The sequence below is a fragment of the Rhyacophila brunnea genome, unplaced genomic scaffold, assembly GCF_057557595.1.
Source record: "Rhyacophila brunnea isolate RB1 unplaced genomic scaffold, BYU_Rbru_1.0 scaffold_15, whole genome shotgun sequence".
In the NCBI taxonomy this organism is placed as follows: Eukaryota; Metazoa; Arthropoda; class Insecta; order Trichoptera; family Rhyacophilidae; genus Rhyacophila; species Rhyacophila brunnea.
The window spans coordinates 2,742,802-2,762,147 of NW_028232806.1; the positions used below are offsets into that span (position 1 = coordinate 2,742,802).

A 19,346-nucleotide genomic window follows, 5' to 3' on the forward strand; every position below is an offset into this window, starting at 1 on the left:
TAAGATATTTCTACATGGATAGTATTTGAGCTGGTAGCTTAATTTGTAAAGCTTATCATCAGGCTTGCGATGTATTTGACTTCAAGTCTCATTTGATCCAAAATTTTGTCTTATATGCACCTACAACAAATCAGGGTTTCACTGTATTATTTACACGTTGTTGTATATTTTCAGTTAATATTTTGTACTGTATATATCGTCGTTGTTTTGTAAAAAGGGCGAATCAACCATTTTGGCAAAATCGAGATTTTAATGAAAATACAATATGTACCCCACTAGCTTTGTTGTGTAAGAACGGCGAATTTGTATCTCCACAGGAAAGTACTTAAAAACGATAACAGTAAGGGCGGATATCCATTTACGAGGGTGGGTCAATAAGTCCTTAGAAAAGCCGACAGGTGGCGCGACTAGTACTGTAAGCGGTTTGTTTTCATGCAGCGGCACTACCGATTCAGTATGCTGCGAAGTTTCAATCAGATTGGTCGGGTTGTTGTTTTTTATTTTGGTACATTTAAAAAAAAAATTTGCTTGTTTACAAAAATGGAGAAAATTGAGTTTAGAGCTGTTATTAAACATTTTAATATAAAAGGGTTAACAGCAAAGGAAATAAAAAATGAGTTGGATTTAGTTCACGGCATATCTGCTCCTTCACTTGCAACTATTTATAACTGGTTAAATGAATTTAAACGTGGTCGTACATCAACAAAGGATGAACCACGCTCAGGACGTCCTGTAGAGGTGATTACACCAGAAATGATCAATAAAATCCACGATATGGTGTTAAGTGACCGAAGATTAAAGTTGAGTGAGATAATTGAGGTTACAGGGATCTCAAAAGGTAGCGTCATTTCTATTTTACATGACAAATTGGGCATGAAAAAAGTTTCTGCAAGATGGGTGCCGCGTTTGCTCACAGTCGACAATAAACGCAATAGGGTGGTGGCCTCTAAAGCCCTGTTGTCGCTCATGCAACGCAATCCGGATGAATTTTTTCGTCGCTTTGTGACTGTAGATGAAACATGGATACACCACTATACTCCTGAGACGAAAGAACAGTCAAAGCAGTGGATTGCGAAAGGCGAACCATGTCCAAAGAAGGCGAAAACCGTAAAATCAGCTGGTAAGGTTATGGCTACTGTATTTTGGGATGCACGTGGAATTATTTTCGTTGACTATTTGGAAAAAGGAAAAACAATAACAGGGGATTATTATGCATCTTTATTGGACCAGCTAAAAAACAAAATTGAAGAAAAACGGCCTCATTTAAACAGGAAAAAAATCCTCTTTCATCAGGACAATGCCCGTGTTCACACATGTTTACGATCAATGGCTAAAATTGAAGAATTGAAGTTCGAATTGGTCGACCACCCACCGTATTCGCCAGATTTAGCCCCCAGTGACTTTTTCCTTTTCCCAAACTTAAAAAAATGGCTAAGTGGACAACGTTTTTTTTCAAATGAAGAAGTCATCGATCGGACAAATGCTTATTTTGAGGACCTTCCGAAAACTTATTTTTCTGACGGTTTAAAAAAAATTGAGAAACGTCTAACCAAGTGTATTGAGCTCCAAGGAGATTATGTTGAGAAATAAAAAAAAAATACAAAAATAAAAACTGTTTTAATGCTTTTTTCTAAGGAATTATTGACCCACTCTCGTAGTATTACGAATAAAATGCGAATGTGACATATTAGGTCTTTTAAAATACTATATAATAATGCCTATTATAATGGCAGTATCCTTTCTAAGCTTTATTATAAACTTGTTAGATATTTCATATGCCAAATGTCATATAGGGATTTATGTGGGGGTAAGGAATAGGGATGGATAGGGATAGGTTGGGGATAAGCATGAGACTCGGGGAAATAGGATGAAGCAGGGTCGTGGATGGTTTGACTTTTACCTCTAAGACCTCAGTTACCTGTCCGGTTACTACACTCATTCGTTGGATGTTCCTGCATAATAATAAATTACATAATGATGGAATAAATATAAATATCTCGGATTGAGACGTGAGACGACTGTTTTTGTGTGCTCTCCTCTTAGCCTTAAAATTGACTGAATTTAATTCATTTAAATTTAGAAATGTCGACTGTAAACAAAGCAGTTCAGTGCAATGGTGAAGATCTCGTGTCTGCTGCACCAAATCGTGTCTTAGTGATTGTGGAGTTATTGCTAAAAAAAGTTGAAAAATTAGAAGAACGGTTGAATAAAACGTGTACCTGTCAAATGGTGTGCCCCCCTCCGGCCCCGCGCGATGCACCGCTTGCCGCTTTACCGAGCAAGCCAAAATCCAAATTGGTAATTAGCGGTAATGCGCCAATTAAGGAATCGAGTGTCAAACAGAAATCAACAACAACAACTGCGACTCTATCTAATACGATGACGTCCCGAATAACCAGGTCACAGAAGGTTTTGGATAACACCAATAAAAAGTCTACGACCGAGATCCCAAAAACGCGGGAAAGTACTTCTAATCCAGAGCGTGACGTCATAGACATTTCGGCTGTTGGACAATCTACTGAAGACGGAAAATGGTCTACAGTAGTGAAGAAGAAGCGACCAGCGGCTGTCCGTGGCATCTTAGGCGGAGGAGTGAAGGGGAGCGATGTAGTTAAAAACTACCACTTCTACCCATTTCACCCAGAGACGTCTGCTGCGGATATGTCTAATTATTTAAAAAAACTTGCAAATTGTAACGCCGAATTTACAATTGCAAAGCTAAAGTCAAAAGGGGACTACGCATCTTTTAAGATAGGGATCCCTGTTAAACTGAGTACGTTGATTCTAAAGCCCGATAATTGGCCACGTTACTCATTCATTAAAGAATGGGTGTCAAAAATTGAAACACCACGGCTGCCAACCAGCTGACTTAACAATGAAAATAATAATTGCCCAAGGCAATTATTGTTCTACTACCAAAATGTACGTGGCTTAAAGACAAAAGCTGTCGATTTTTTGAGAAATGTTTTGGCTGACGACTATGATGTCATAGGGTTAACTGAAACATGGCTTAATGACAGTGTTTTTAATCGCGAATATTTTGGAAGTGAGTACTTAGTCTTTAGGAGGGATCGAGATTCCGGCGCAGGCCACAGGCAGGGTGGAGGCTGTCTTTTGGGGGTTAGAAGCATGGAGGGGTTGAAGGCCGAACGTGTCCATGCTTTAGAGACTCCAAATGAGGACCTTTGGGTGAAACTAACCTGTGATGGAGTCACTATTTACGTTTGTGTTGTATATTTTCCTCCAGCCAGTGACGTGGAGGTGTATAAATGTTTTGTTGAGAATATGCTATCTAGTGTCAACTTGATTGGAGACAGAAGTATTATTGTGTTGGGAGACTTTAATTTAACTTCAGCGCGCAACGGTGAAAGGGTCAATAATGACCTGGAATTTATGTGCGCTGTTTTTGGATTTTCTCAGTACAATGATATTTCTAACTCTAGTAATGGGCTTCTGGATAGGGTATTCAGCAACATCAATTTGTCAGTTTCCCGATGCATGTCCCCTCTTGTACGGGAGGATGACTATCATCCTACTTTGGTTTTTGTGCTCAGGTTTCGGTCGATTCGCCCGCTGCGAACTGACATACCCTCACATGAAACCGATCGGTGCAGGGGATGGAAGTTTGAAGGTGGAAACTTCGAGCTACTTTACTCATTAATGAGTGAAGTAGATTGGAGTGAGTTGCTCGGGATTTGTGATGTAAATGAGGCGGTACAATTCTTTTATAATACTGTATATAATGTGTTTGATGAATGTTTTTCAAGGAAGTCGCCATGTCGTGGTGGAAGGCGATACCCGAGGTGGTTTTCTAGGGAGATTATTGGGGACATTCAGATCAAGCATTGCTATCACAAAGCTTGGAAGGCTGAGCATGGTCTACGCGACTATGAAATGTTTAGCCTTTATCGCTTGAGAGTGAGGCGAGCTGTTCGAGTGGCCTATCGAACATATATGGAATCGGTAGAAGATTGCATTCGTGAAAATCCCAAATCGTTTTGGGATTATATTAAATCATTAAGAAGGGATGGCGGGTATGCCGATTCGATGAGTTGGAAAGGCGAAAAGGTGACCGGACATGGAGTGGCAGAAGCATTTGCTGGTCACTTCAGGTCTGTCTACGCAAGTAGTATTCCTTATTTGGATGTTGCCTCTGCGTCAAGACAGCCAGCATGCGGTGCCCAGTCCATTGATATTTTTCCAGTTGATGAGAGTGATGTGTTAAAATTTATTAAAAAACTAAAAAATACTCACTCTTTGGGACCTGATAACGTCCCTCCATTTTTTTTAAAGGGGTGTGTTGATTTTGTCAAAGGCCCACTTGCATATATTTATAATCTTACAATGGAGACAGGTATCTTTCCGGAAACGTGGAAGATGTCGAAGGTTACTCCAATCCATAAGAGTGGTACAGAGTCATCAGTGGAAAATTACAGGCCGGTAGCTGTTCTCTCTGCACCAGCAAAAGTTCTTGAGATGATCATGCACAACATGATTTCTCCAAAAATTGAGTCATTTATAATAAATGAGCAGCATGGATTTAGAGCAGGCCGATCAACGGAAACTAACCTGATGGTATTTACCAATTATGTGTCATCGGCCCTGGATAGAGGTCACCAGGTTGACTGTTCTTACAATGACTTCTCGAAAGCATTTGACAAAGTCGATCATGATGTCCTGATGGAAAAACTCCAACTTATTGGATTGTCTGATCGATTTTTGAAGCTATTCGGGAGTTATTTTAGGAACCGTCAACAATACGTATCGTACGGCCTTTATCAGTCACAGACCTTTAACACATTTTCTGGTGTCCCTCAGGGCTCAAACTTAGGGCCGTTGCTGTTCACGATTTTTATAAATGACATAGCATTGGTAATAAAAAATGCTATGTTTTTGTTGTTCGCTGATGACTTGAAACTCTTTTTGGAAGTTGTCACCTTGGACGATTGTCGTCAGCTCCAACTTGATATAGATAATATATTAGATTGGGGCAGGCGTAACAAACTAGAATTCAATATTGATAAATGCAATCTTTTGTCGTTTACCAGAGCCTCAAAAGTGTTGTTTTTCCAATACTCGATGCATGGCAGAGTTCTGTCACGAATATCATCTGTAAGGGATCTTGGCATTACGTTTGAGAGTAAACTGACATTTATTAGCCATATAGTTACCATTTGTAACAAGGCGCTTAAAATGTTGGGCTTCGTCATGCGTACTTCCCGGGTCTTTTCGGATGTTACGGTATTAAAACTTTTATTTAATTCTTTAGTTCGAAGCAGACTTGAGAGTGGGTCTATTGTTTGGGCACCGCATCAGTTGAAGTATGGCCTTATGGTGGAGAGGGTTCAGAAGAAATTCTTGAGACTCCTTTATTTGAGGTTGTACGGATACTATCCGTGGCTTTATCCAACTGACTTTCTCTTAGGCATGCTTACATACTGCAGTTTGCAATTTAGAAGAAATCTTTATTTAGCTATGTATTTTTTTCGACTTATACGAGGTATAAATGAGAACTCTGCCATTCTGGGCAGTGTTGACCTGTGTGTCCCTGATAACTATCTTAGAAATAGAGAACATCAGTTGTTTATTCTCCCAAGGTGCAGAACCAACCTGCCACTGGTAATGCCAATTGGGAGGGCGATAACTATGTTCAACGAAATTGCTTCGGGTGTTGATATATTCCACCTACGTGAGGATGAGTATAGGTGGACGTTATTTTATAAATTTTTAAAATAGGGTCTGCTTAACTCATCCGGTGTATTTCCATGTACCTATATAATTAATATTTTTGTATGTACATATTTGTTTAATAACATATTATCTATCTCTTTTTTATGTCATGTTGTGAACGTCTTAAACTTATAATTTGTAATGTCCACAATATGTAAAAATAAATAAATTGAAATTGAATCTACAGGTAATAAACAAATAAATGTCAAAAGTTAAAAATCCTCCTCCTGTAAAATAGCATTTTGGTTAATTCACCCTTTTTACAAAACACCGATGATATTATCACTATGTATTAACTTAATTATTACATCTTTAATAAAAATGGCGATTTACAATTGAATTAGATTAATACGGAAATTTAAAACCGGTTGTATGCCTTCAGCGAGCTATCTTGCCCCATGAGGCCGTGATTGACAGGTCACACATACAAATTTCGCGAGTTATCTCACCCAACTTTAAACTCAAATTACTAGTTACTGTCGATTGATTTGCATAATCTGAAAAGATAAACGTAGTGACAACTGTTTGAATAATTATGAAATACTTAGCCACACATTATCGGTCTTACAGCGATTGTAGTAAGAGCTTTGCTTTACATTTAACGTGTGTCGTTAAAAATCTGCGGCCTGTCAGATATTGCCATTGTCACATCGTGCGGCATATGCAATCGCCTGCATTTCAACTAAATGAGATGTAATCTTAATATTATATTGTGGCAAATCAGAAAATTTACCCGCTATAGCTATACTGTTATAATTTGCTTATGTAACTAATAAAAAATTATCTACAAGAATTAGGCAATTAAGTTTAGACTCGCCACTGACATCTAGCTTTCTCGATTATGTATTAATAATAATATTGTGATTTTCACTGAGCACGTCCTATAGTACAAGCATGGCACCTAATTCACAATAATGTTTCTAACCAATAAGATTTTCATAGCTGTATTGTGTACATGTTTATTTTAAAATATCCTTTAGGATTTTCATTCCCGGGATTACAAATCCCGAGAATGAAAATATTTAAATCCCGGGATTCCGAATCCCGGGAATAAAAATGTTTAAATCCCGGGATTTCGGGATTACTTTTATTTTTGACAAAAAAAACATGTCAACTAACTAGTGTAATTTGAAAAACTGTAAAACTGTGTGCGGAGAATACACAGGACAAAAGTGATTTTTTTTATTTTACCCTCCGTCTCAGACATGTAGATTAATAGTTGCAGTAGATACCAGTCGTAATATTAAGTGTTTTAATGTAATTTATTGATTGGAATGTATACTGCCATCTATTAATACTAACATAAACTAATGTTTAAAGATTCGATAATGCATTGGTTTGCATCCACAATAATAGCTTTCTTCTATATCGATGAAGGATAATAATAATTATAATAGATAAAAACTGTCACTCGTCTAATAGCTGAAATAATACAATCGATAGTGTGCACGCTTGCTTGTCGAAAGATCCATGGATCGATCCGGCCTGCTGTCTTTGATTTTTATTTCCTTTGACGAGTAAATCATGACGGTTTTTTGTCACAGATCAGCGAGATTCACTCTCCCAGGAATTTTCGTTCACCGTGTGTAAAAAAATTTCACTTCAAAAATATTCAAATCTCATAAAAGGTACCATTATTCCACTAACATTCACCAGAATTATGGGGTCGGAAAAAATATCCATAGTGACAATGCTCCGTATTAAACTAACATATGAGCCGCTTAGTCGCCAAACCCTCTTTGTGCAATTTTATAATAAAATTAGTTTTGAATGTACGTAAGTGCTATATCGATGTTTACATGTAAATTGTACGTAAAACATTTCACCGTAGCACAGTTAAGAGGAAGAGATGACCATATACTATATGGGTCTCCAATTTTATTAGATTCAATGTGAATTTTAATTCAATTTTCATAGTTGATTTTGGCAAAATTCATAAATTCAAGAATCAAAACCTAACCTAACCTAACAAATAATCCAGTATATCAGCTATTTTAACAATTTGTTTACTACTGGCTTACTGTAAAGTGTAAATAGACAAGAACTGTGTATTAGTTAGACATGAATTTTATGTCAGTACTATACAACCCAATGATGTTGGATGGTCTGTAATATACGGTCATATATTTCCGATACATTTCACAGTAAAGTATGATATGGCGAACTGCATATTTACAAGTTTCCGGACACGATATCGATAGGTCTACCAGCCTATCGAGATGCGAGTTTTAAAATTCTGCCCTGTTTTGTCAAAAAATCAAACTGAAAATTGACTTGAGTCACCAAATCTGCTCTGGGATAAATAAAAGGTTACTAAACCCGCTCCATAACCATAACCCACCAATCAGACGTCGCGATTCAAACCATGATTTTTAGCATACATTAAAATCGCTATATAAACGTCACCATTACTAGCATCAATGTCATTGTAAATGGACAAAATGTGATTTACTCGAAGTTCAAAAAAAAACCTCCACAGGCGGATTTAGCGACTAAGCAACTCATATCAATCAAGCAGTGGTGAAGGGTGGAGGTAGGCTGTTAAGATCCGCCATAAATAGTGCACATTAAACTTTGTCAGTCATACGTATTTGTTTTCATTGAACTATGATTACAATTTACAGATGGTGTTACTAAGTTTTTAAAATTTAAACACTGCGAAACCAAGCCATAATAAAAATAATAGTCAAAAGATACTCATTTATCTATAGAATATCTATAATTATACCATCAAATCATACATAATTTTGAATATTTTATAGATCGAATAATATTTTGTATCTATTACAGTTTGGTTTAGGTAGGGTTTAATTTGTAGTCTTGTAGTCTTAATTCAATGAAACCAAATATGTATGACTAACAAAGTTTAATGTACACTATTTAAGTCGGATCTTAACAGCCTACCTCCACCCTTCACTACTGCAATCAAGAGACTATCTACATAGTTAGCTATTTTAGCAAATTGTATTTAACTCTTTAATATGCGGTAAAGAGCATATTTATATTATGTTTTTTTTTCTCTTCATTACACGCAATGCCCGGTAATTCAAATCTCTTACAGTTACAGTCCATGATATTGATAATTGTGAGGGATACAAATAAATCTTATGTACCTACTAAAATAATCCATTTATTATTATGCATGTTATAAAAAACTTTCCGTGAGATGATTTTTAAAATATTTTTTTAGGTTATGGATACGGCCTGCCAATCTCTCGACTGTATGCCCGGTATTTCCAAGGTGACCTGGTCCTCATGTCCTGCGAGGGGTATGGCACTGATGCCATCATCTATATGAAGGTAAATTATTACATTATTTTCTTGATATCAAAAATTGCGGTAGCAGAAAATCTTCGTAGCCTAAATATCTGAAAGTGAAGCTGAAGGAAACGTTACTAAGATTAGTGAGTAAATTAGTCGTGAGTCGTGCATTGCAGATTCATTCATTGCAAATTTTGTACTGTCATCGCCCGCATCTGTCAAGAACTCAGCACATTTTTAGATTCATTCAAATAATAAAATCCATAAATTATTAAACGTACAGATATTGCCAAGATAAACCCCGAAAGTAAAATTTGTTATGAATGGATGGCAGTGGCGAAGGGTGGAGCAGGCTGTGGAATTCTGACTTAAATAGTGTATAGTAAACTTTGTCAGATATTTGTATTGTTTTCATTGAAATAAGAATGCAAATTGCAGATGGTGTTGGTTCGTTTTTAAAATTCAATTAAACCTTGCTTAAAACAAAAAAATATAATAAAAGAATATGATTTTTTTTCTTGCATATTATATATCATAGTGTTTTATGTTATTTCTTAGGCTCTATCAAATGAGGCCAACGAACTGCTGCCAGTGTTCAACAAGACATCCAGCAAATTCTACCGATCCAGCATACAGATGGGAGACTGGTCAGGAAGACTGCAATCCAAGTCCAAAATGAACTCCGTACATCATACCCCTCAGCCGAGTGGGGCCAACACTTCTCCGGACTCCGATAGGGACATATCCATGCAGAGATAGTGCCTAGAATATTCCAGAACACAGTCTGGAGACACCGCTGAGAATTGCATAGATTCTAGTAGTAATTTTGAAGGAAACGAAGATACGCTTTCGAAGGAAAATAGACTTTCTGACGATGAAAAGACGGGTGCTCCTTTTTCAACATTATATGTAAGTGATAACGATGATATTAAGAGTGGTAATCAGGTGTTGGACGCCGGTTGCGTCATAAAGAAAAAGGCTGACGCTTCGAAGGATATCGAACCTTATGATAATCTTAAGGTATTTTTAAACAGAGATTTCGATAAGAGGGATTTAAATTTGGATAATATCGACGCTAAAAATTTCACTTTGGGTTGCGGTAATAGTAAAGATGATGGTTTTACTTGTGTTCATTTGAAAGATAACACCTTGACGTGTGCCGATGTGCATGCCAAGCAGAAGGTCCTATCTTCGATTCTCGGCAGGGAACAAAGTCTGGGGATTGACAGGGATTTTTATGGTCACTACGGATTCAGCGATATGCCCAAGTCTCTTGATGAACACGATCTGGGAACCTGTAGCGTAAAGGATTGCGATAAACGACATAGGAATGCTAAAATTGACAGAGGCAGCCCAAAAATTGATTGTACGATCCTATAGTTTGGATTTTTTTGTGTATTTAGATGTTTTAGTGAGATAGGTATGTAGTTATTTGTCTATAAATATACATATATAATATATACACAAACAAAATGAAATCCTAACAGTTCAAAATATATCATTAAAAAATTCATTATAATGTAATCTCCGTTATGGGTTATATTATTTTTTTTTGTGTTCAATCAATTAGCTTGCATTATTCAGTGGCTTTTCATTATTTCTAAATAATGAGAAAACATACATAATTTGAAAACACTTATACCTAACAGGATTCGAACCTATGCCCCCTGGGCTACACGTCCATGTGCTCTGACCACTAAGCTATACGTGTCTTATCTAATTGCGACGAAGTTAACTATGTAATAGTTTTTACAATACTCTCTGAAGCGCTTTCTAAATTGCGTTACTTATTAATTGGCATTTGGTTTTTGTATTTTAAATCAAAGTATTGAATTACCTTACTAATCGGTATCAGAATCACTCCAAATTTTTGTTATAACGTACTAGCACTTGCTAATTATTTAATAAACTATTTTATGATTATATATTTCTCGGAAGTGTTTTTAAATTATGTATATTTAATAAAAGAATGTTACATTCTTAAACCTTGTGAATTATTCGTTGAATAAAAAAAATAGTTTATTATAATGAATAGATTTAAATAAACTACTGTTATACACTAAAAACTTGAAAGGAAACCTTCTAGAAAGAGCTTCTTCTATTACTAGGTGGAGCCTAAATATATGAAAGTGAAGCTGAAAGAATGGATTAATGAGCTGCAATTTGTATTGCAAATTCATTTCTAACAAGCTTCACTCTATTATTATCTGCACCGGTCACAAAGGCCAACTAATTCAACACAATTATACATTCACTCAAACGGTCAAATCTATAACCTATTAAAATGTGAAACTATTGTCGTGATAAAATGCTGAAACTTTTACGATTGGGTGTTATTATTTTATTAATTTCCATAATTATTATATTCCACCAATTCGAAACACGAAACATGACTTTTGACTTTTGAACCAATATACTCACATTATAATGTGAATATATTCAAATACATCGAATTAAAATTGTTTAGAATATTAAAATGAACAACCACAAAAAAACATATAAATTTAATGTCATATCGTCGCTATAGGATTGGTTTGTCGAATATCCGTTTTTGTCGAAATCGACCTTTTATGCAGAATTTTTTTTTGTATCTAAATGGACTACAACCATCCTTTTCTTTAAATTACTTTGTAATGGTAATGGACACATCATTCATATGCTGCAAAAATAACAATTTAAATATCTCCGTGTATTTAAATATAGGATTATGAAATTTGTTTTTCGTCTCCTGAACATTTGGTCTATTCAACAAACCAATCCTACAGCGACGATATGTCTATTACCGAAATGTCAACTGCCAAAGATAACGATTGTGGCAGTCAATTCTAACATATTAAAAACGTTCTAGAAATGTTACCAAGTGCTGTATTATTAAAATTTAACAAGGCTTCCTCTAGTATAGTCAAAGCTCGATTTATAAAAGTTATCCATTCGTAACGATCCTGATGTTAATTTCTCTGCCAAATAGACCACAAACATGCTAAATCGTATTAAACACCCCAGACTTTTAACGATAAACATTTTGCATTCCTAAAAATAGAAAATAATATATTCATTTACATATTAATATTTGCTGTGCTCATCAATTTCACCATTTTGTATTGATAATGCCATCTATATTGTTTTGAATAAACTATTTTATCTTTTAATTGTTCAATCGGTTAATAGATGGCAGTGTGTATAATAATATAGAATAATACATACTGCAGTATTAAAACAAAGTGAAGATTGTATTACTCCTTGGGACATCTAGTGACAGAATTATGAAATAATCAATTTAATACAATTTACCTACTGAAAATTTACATTTCAAAGTGTTTTAAATTAGTCAATGTGTTCGCTAGCTAAAAAGAATAGAAAGAAAAATAGATAATTTTTTAATTAAAAGACGTGGATTACTTTAATGGTGTTGACTGTCAATTCTTGGTGGAAAGACATTTTATTCATTAAAATAGAACACATAATAAATTTTTATTGAATTTAATTTATAATGTGGAGGGAGAAAGGTCAGTGCGGGCCTGATCAAAGATATTGACAGCTGTTGTGACCATACTGAAGCTCAATTAGATATAAATAAAAAAGATCAAATTAAACACATTTTTATTTGAATAATCGATGTTTTTTAAAATAGACAATATTAAAATTATGGATTATTCAAAAACATCTTTTTCAATCTACGTTTTAATGCTAATAATATCATAAAATAATATGTTATAATAATATTAATAAAAGCCGTTAATGCACTCACATTGGCCCAGTGTGTAGAACGGCTGTCTTTGTTTAAAAATACGAAGCCGTCAAGCTGGTCAAATAAAATAACACATCGCGAGTGGAGAACTACAAGGTTCTAAGTGTTTGTCCTTAGCGAAACAAAAGTAACAATGAGGCAGCATAGAATACTACTTCATTGCTGGGTTTGTTTCCTCAAGGATGAATACTTAGAACCGTGTAGTATTAGGCTCGCGACATGTCATATTTCAATTTGTATTTAATCGACTACAACAACCTTCTAGAATGAGCAAATACCAAACAACTATTCTTCGTAAAAAAATCTGTTAGTACAACCTCTACTCTCCGGTGGGCCAATATGCTTTTTACTTTAGGATCAAACATGGTAATTTATTTACTTTTCATAACAGTTTTTTAAAGGTAAATTGCATGTTTTGTAATTCCGTCATTAAATGTCTGCAGTCACTACACTCCCCCTTAAACCATAGACAACTGAATAGAAATCATAGTAAATATTAAACTATATTGATGAGCCTAATAAGAAGTTGTTATCAGTAGTGCAGTAGATAGCTCTTTAATAAAAAAAAAATAGTAATATCTAAAGAGTGGTCTTATAAGATGGTTGTGTGGCGTGTAATATTTATACAGTGCACATAAAAATATAGTAATTGAAATAATCTCGCTCTTCCCTGATGACTTGTCAGTACGTAATCTAAGATTATCCGTAACGAGGACAGGTTGAGACATATTTTTTGTATGGCCATAACTAGGTTTATATCCAATTCTGAGACGGGAAGGAAATAAGGAATGGATTGCGTGAGATAATATAAAAATTGAACGTTGATAATATAGTGTTGCAATTTGTTGAATGTTAGATTTTTAGTCTACGATTAAAAATAATTGCTTTTTATGTATTCTAGTGAAATGTCTGTGATTTGGCAATGACTAAAATTCAATAAACACACTACTCATCAGTGGCGAAGGGTGGAGGTTGGCTGTTAAGATCCGCCATAAATAGTGCACATTAAACTTTGTTAGTCGGATATCACTGGATCACTAGTCATCCAATGGTATCCAAGAGGTACAAAACGTCCGCAAGGTAGATCTCGAGGCAGCTGGATCGATGAAATGATAAAGTCTTGCGGAAGTACGTGGCAACGCAACGCACAGTACCGAGTGGAAGTGGAAGCAGCTTGAAGAGGCCTTCATCTAGCAGTGCATAGATTCAGGCTGATGATGATGATTTATATCGAATCTTAACTGCCTACCTCCACTATTCGCTACTGCTTCCTATACGGCAGGCATCTAGTTGTGAAAAGATAAACATCGTGTACGTGGATGGATTAACCATTCCTGTGTTTATTTCCTTAACCAGCTTACTTGAACGTCCTCTTCAAATTAACAATAAGAAAGCCCTCGGAACATCATCGTATCACTTGATTCTTATTGCAGCAGTGACGCTTACTACAGGAGTGCGAGAAAGGGAAGATGTGAATCCCTGCACTTAAAACTGAGGCGTAGTTTCTCCTTATCGTTGTGCACTAAGTTCTTTACACAATAGGAGAATAGTTTGACAATGAGTGAATTTTTGAAGGCCTTTTAAAATCTGATGCTAATCCTATCAGGGAAAATAAATTTGTCTTTTATGCTCTTATTGCACCAACAGGCTCGATGACTCAAGCTGATTGTCATGAAAAGTCCACCACAAAGCCGTATTGAATTTTAGTCGTTTCTTATCCTGACATTTTAGTGATTTTGCCATTCACTGATTTTCGATTCTTGAAGTTAGTATCAAGCTTTACTTTTCATAAAGCAGTAATACAATATGTACACCGCGCTGTCCAAATATGTGAGGTCTTTTTAATACACACCCAAATATTAGTATTTTACGCCGTAATGTAGAAACCTAACCTAGAAATCCGATGTGAAGTGAGTTGTAATCATCGGTGACGATATCCTAAATTTACTCCCTTTTTATTCTAAAATTATTGTAGTTTTATTATGTTCTACTTTTAAACGTATGCTTGTGTACGTTGCCATATAATTATTTATTGTATTTTTTTATGTAATCATTATAATACATTCGGAAAACTTGTTACATTTCTTAAAATTAACATATCCTTTTAAGATGTCAAGTTGGTAATAGTGGTACAAATTAACACATGCTTTAATTTATTTAATTCACAAAAAAATGAATTAATGAATTATTGAATTATGAATTACAAAACATGAAAACTGTAATAAATAGGTATATGGTGATAAACCGGTTCTAACTCATGTTTTAATTGAATGCCACGTATACTCGTTTGATCCTCGGTACCTCAACTATTGAAAATATTACATCTCCTTAATAAAATAATTATTAAATCGAATTAACGGTATTCAAATTACTATACTGTATTTCGTCGCCGTAGATGTCAACGGAGCCAGTCCACAAAATCATAATGATGAGAAACAGGCACTCAATGATTTTGTGTGACAAACATTTTTTTATTGAACTTTTTTGTTTTTAAAGATATAACGGTGAAACTTTCAACATAGAATATACTTTGTGGTATTATCTTTTTATTATTTTGTACAAATAACTAAAAAAAATAGTATCTTAGAAGTTATGTGTGTTATATCTCTTGACCACTGAATATTAAAATGTACAAAAAATGTAGTCAAAAGAGTTTTGTGGCCTAAATCCATTGACCACTGCATCTTTGATGATTTTTAAATGCTTTTGTATACTTTACTCATTTTCGCCAAATTTGTGGCTTGGCTCCCTTGACATCTACGGCGACGATTTGTGTTTTTTTTATTTTATAACATAAATAAAATGGCTATGTTTATTACAAACAATATATAATGTATTGTGTTCATTTGTAACACTATTGTAACACACGAAATCACTCATGTCTAGATAATGTATAGGTTAGTGTTGTGAAAATCTAGTTGTTAATCTATATCATTTATATTCTTAGATTATTGAAATTAATTAATATTTTAGAGTAACTATGCAACCTGTGGTCTATACACCTTTGTGTGTGTTTAATAGTGTAAAATGAAATAATTTAAATGTTGCTTGTTGCAGAAATGTGTCAACTATATGCTCTTTGAAAAATAACGTTTTTAAATGACATTCTGTTTTAATGATAATTTGTAATACTGTCTTGGTGGTCTCCTGAATTTTGAGCTGTACGTGGTTTATTTTAGTTGCTTCTGCGATATATAATAATTTAATATTCAAACCAAAATAATTGCAGTAGTTTTTGTAATGAAAATCAGGAGATTTTTGCAAAATTCATTGTGCGCAATTTTTTATGTGTCAGTTTTGTGATAATATTCCATTTTTACGCTTGTAATATTTTTTTATTTAATAATATATTTTTTATATTCTCATTATTCTCATTTACTCGTGGTTAAATGCGTATGAATATTTATTTATCTTCTTAAAATAATACATTTCGTTTATATATTGTTATTGTAATGGCAATACTGGGAAAGGGTTTTTAAAATGATATAGTTTTATCGCATTTTTTTTTAAATTGACACAATGGATGCGTTGGATTGGTGTATTAAAATTTTTAAATCGACCAATCGTTTAACCGTGAAATCGCTGTGCGTAGTAGGTAGTTGCCGTAAAAAAGTCACATGTAAAGTCCATACCACCAATGAACCATGTTAAGGATCACAGGAGCCTATCTATGATAACTCAATTTTGAGATAAACGCAAATACTATGAAATTTATTAAATAAAGTACACTGTACTCAACTATTTCTTGTAAATAGGTATATGTGCGAGATAGTGCTTTGTGTCACCAGAAAATATGACTACTCAAAATATGTATTTTTGTAGTTAGGCCCTGTGATCCTAAAACACCAAAAGTTATATATTATATAGAATTCCGTAAAAGCGAGCCCGTGTAGCAACACATATATGATCCTATTAGGATCGGACATGGTCAAAAGAAAAGAAGAAGAAGAAACACCTTCAAAAATGGTTCTTTTGCAGTATTGCAGTTACTCTGACGATTATGCATCACATGGATTGCAATGTTATAATTTTATTATACTATACCAAAATTGAATGTGGCGAATCTGTGAACTAGCTTTATATGTGAATAATTTTATAATCATTATTACAGTTCAATTCCATATTGCAAAGAGGTTCGAAGTTACATCGTTGATCATTTCACGATTACCTATGTCACATTGTCCCCCATCATACAGTTCCTCAATTCCATCCGAGTTAGATATTCTTGGTGTTACTGTCAAAAGTTGGTAAGTCTCGAAATCATCTTATGGAGTAATTGCAATTGAAAGGTTTACATGCCATCTAAAATCAGACTTAATGCTAATTTCTGTGTGCTTGTTGTTGTTGAATTGTCGACTTAACAACTTTTGGCAGCAAACTCACGATTGATATTACAATCTTCAATCCAGCATAGTGTGTCTCACTAATTAACTACGCACATAACGACACGGCTAATGGTCCGAATAATAGATAACGGTTAGTAGTAAATAACCTGCCGTTACACACCATGTATTATAAATGTTATGAATTGTAAACGGATTCGTCAACTTTCTGAATTAAGTATAACAACTTGAAAACTAACAGAATACCTCATCTTATGATTTTAAATGATGTCACATTGGAACATTAAACTATTCGCATTCTGTACGTCAGAAGTAAGATGGCAGTTGTCACATATTAGAAAATTGTTCAGGAGAGAGCAACATATAAAATAATGTAGCCGCGTGACTTCGAAAAGAGACCTATAGATGGCGCTGCCCATTGACTGGACGCCGCAAGCGCTATGTAGACAGATGAGGATTTAACTCTATGTTAACTCTGTAATTTTTATCTCTCACAGCCTTACAGTCAGTCAGCTTAGTCTGATTAGCTCTGACCCTTTTGATCATACAGGTCCTCTAATTTGAATCTAAGCACCTTACACTATCGAGATTCGTTTCTAGTGATAAGTGTGGTTTCTAGTTGTCAAATGTGATACCTACCTTAACTGAACTAATCCTTTGGCAAGTTCATTTAGTTATTTGGTTGAGCGAGTCATGTTAATCTATTTTCGTGTACCGTTTTAAGTATTCTCTGTTATTATTGATTAAATCTCTGTGAACTCTGAATAAATACTAAACCGGAAGTGTTTCTATTTTATAAATAAAACATACTATAATAACCGTTTTGGCTCATAACTCAATTGTTAAATTTTAATTATTTTTTTTCTCTATATTATTCTATTTTTCTTGTCACTGACAGAATACTTACCATATCTGTTCTGTTACAATTTTATGTATTTATTTTTATGATTTTAAGTAGATATCTGTACTTTGACTTTTTGAAACTTTGGACACACATCACCATTTTCATTGTAGAGTGTAGATTCTTCAAGATATTTTTACCATTTCCTGACAAATTTTCATTAAAAATCGACACCTGGTTTTTTACTTCCAAGTACAGCATTTAATAATAATTGCAATAAACATTTTTTTAATCAATGACAATCAAATCAATATCCACAGAATTTTTCTAAAAAACAAATTACCAGTGTGAAAAATAACATTTGAAGGTAATTAAATTCTTCATTTTTTATTCAATATCCGTTATATTTACATGTGCTTTTGTACCTTTTTATTTTAGACTATTTCTGTAATGTTCAAGTAAAACTGCGTAAGTCGATTTTTGTCAACATGAGTTTTAAAATACATTTTGTAGCATGTTTTAAATAAGTAAAAGTCGGTTTGTTATCATTAAATTTTAAGCTTGTTAAAAATACTGCAAAAGTTAAATAAAACTAGTTTCACATTGAGCATAAATTTACGTACTTATGTTGTTTTACCCATTCCAAATTAATATACCAAATATATATATATATAAATAATAATATATATTACGAAATAAAAACAATAATTGGTTGGGAATGGCGTTAGTACCGTTTATGTACAATTACGTCTAACAGGAGCACTTATAAGTGGCTTATTTTTTTAAATATCATTGAGCTGGTGTGACGGTTTTGTCAAAATGTTTTTTATTTTTATATATATTTTTTGTTTGTTCATATTAAATTGCATAGTTTATTAAAACCCACAATGTTCTATATAACAGGAAAATTCAATTAGTCTCTTTACAATAAAACCCAAACAACGGAGCTAGTATAAATCTAGTATACATACATACGACCTGTTATTTAGACACAAAAAAATAAACAGTCTTTTATCTCGTGTAAAATTTCTATTTTGTCACATGGGAGGTTTTTACAGCTCTTGTAAAGTTAATATTTTCGACTTACATAATTTTACCTGAACATCACAGATTTATAAGAATATAGTTATAGGCTTATAACAAAATCATCAATATTTATTTATATATTAAGTATGTAGATATAAAATATAATATTTTACCCTTCTCTTGGCAACGATTTATACAATAATGATAATATGACATTTATTTTTTTATCATAGCAACATAATTTTAGTATTACAAAATACACAGCCGTAGTAATATCAGGTAAAGTTTATTGCCACCTTTCCTTACATATTTTTTAATAGATTTTGATTGTATGTGGACTTATTTGTTTTTTTGAAATAGAAAGACGCTGATATTTGAATAAGACAATTATCTTTTT

General features: G+C 33.9%; 1 protein-coding gene across 2 annotated transcripts in view; it reads left to right on the plus strand.

The window, feature by feature from the left end:
* Pdk (pyruvate dehydrogenase kinase) overlaps positions 1-18,150 on the plus strand; it is an 85,212-nt gene extending 67,062 nt beyond the window's left edge. The window contains exons 8-10 of one of the 2 annotated variants that reach the window (XR_015070030.1): positions 8,921-9,030; positions 9,550-10,511; positions 18,097-18,150. Coding sequence is in view for 1 of the 2 variants with exons in the window: in XM_085942677.1 (XP_085798803.1) it covers positions 8,921-9,030; positions 9,550-9,750 (311 nt within the window). In the remaining variant the exon portion in view is untranslated. Of the gene's footprint in view, positions 1-8,920; positions 9,031-9,549; positions 11,480-18,096 lie in introns of those variants that run through there. The other variant, XM_085942677.1, reaches the window with a different exon arrangement.
* The last annotated feature ends 1,196 nt before the right edge of the window (positions 18,151-19,346 follow it).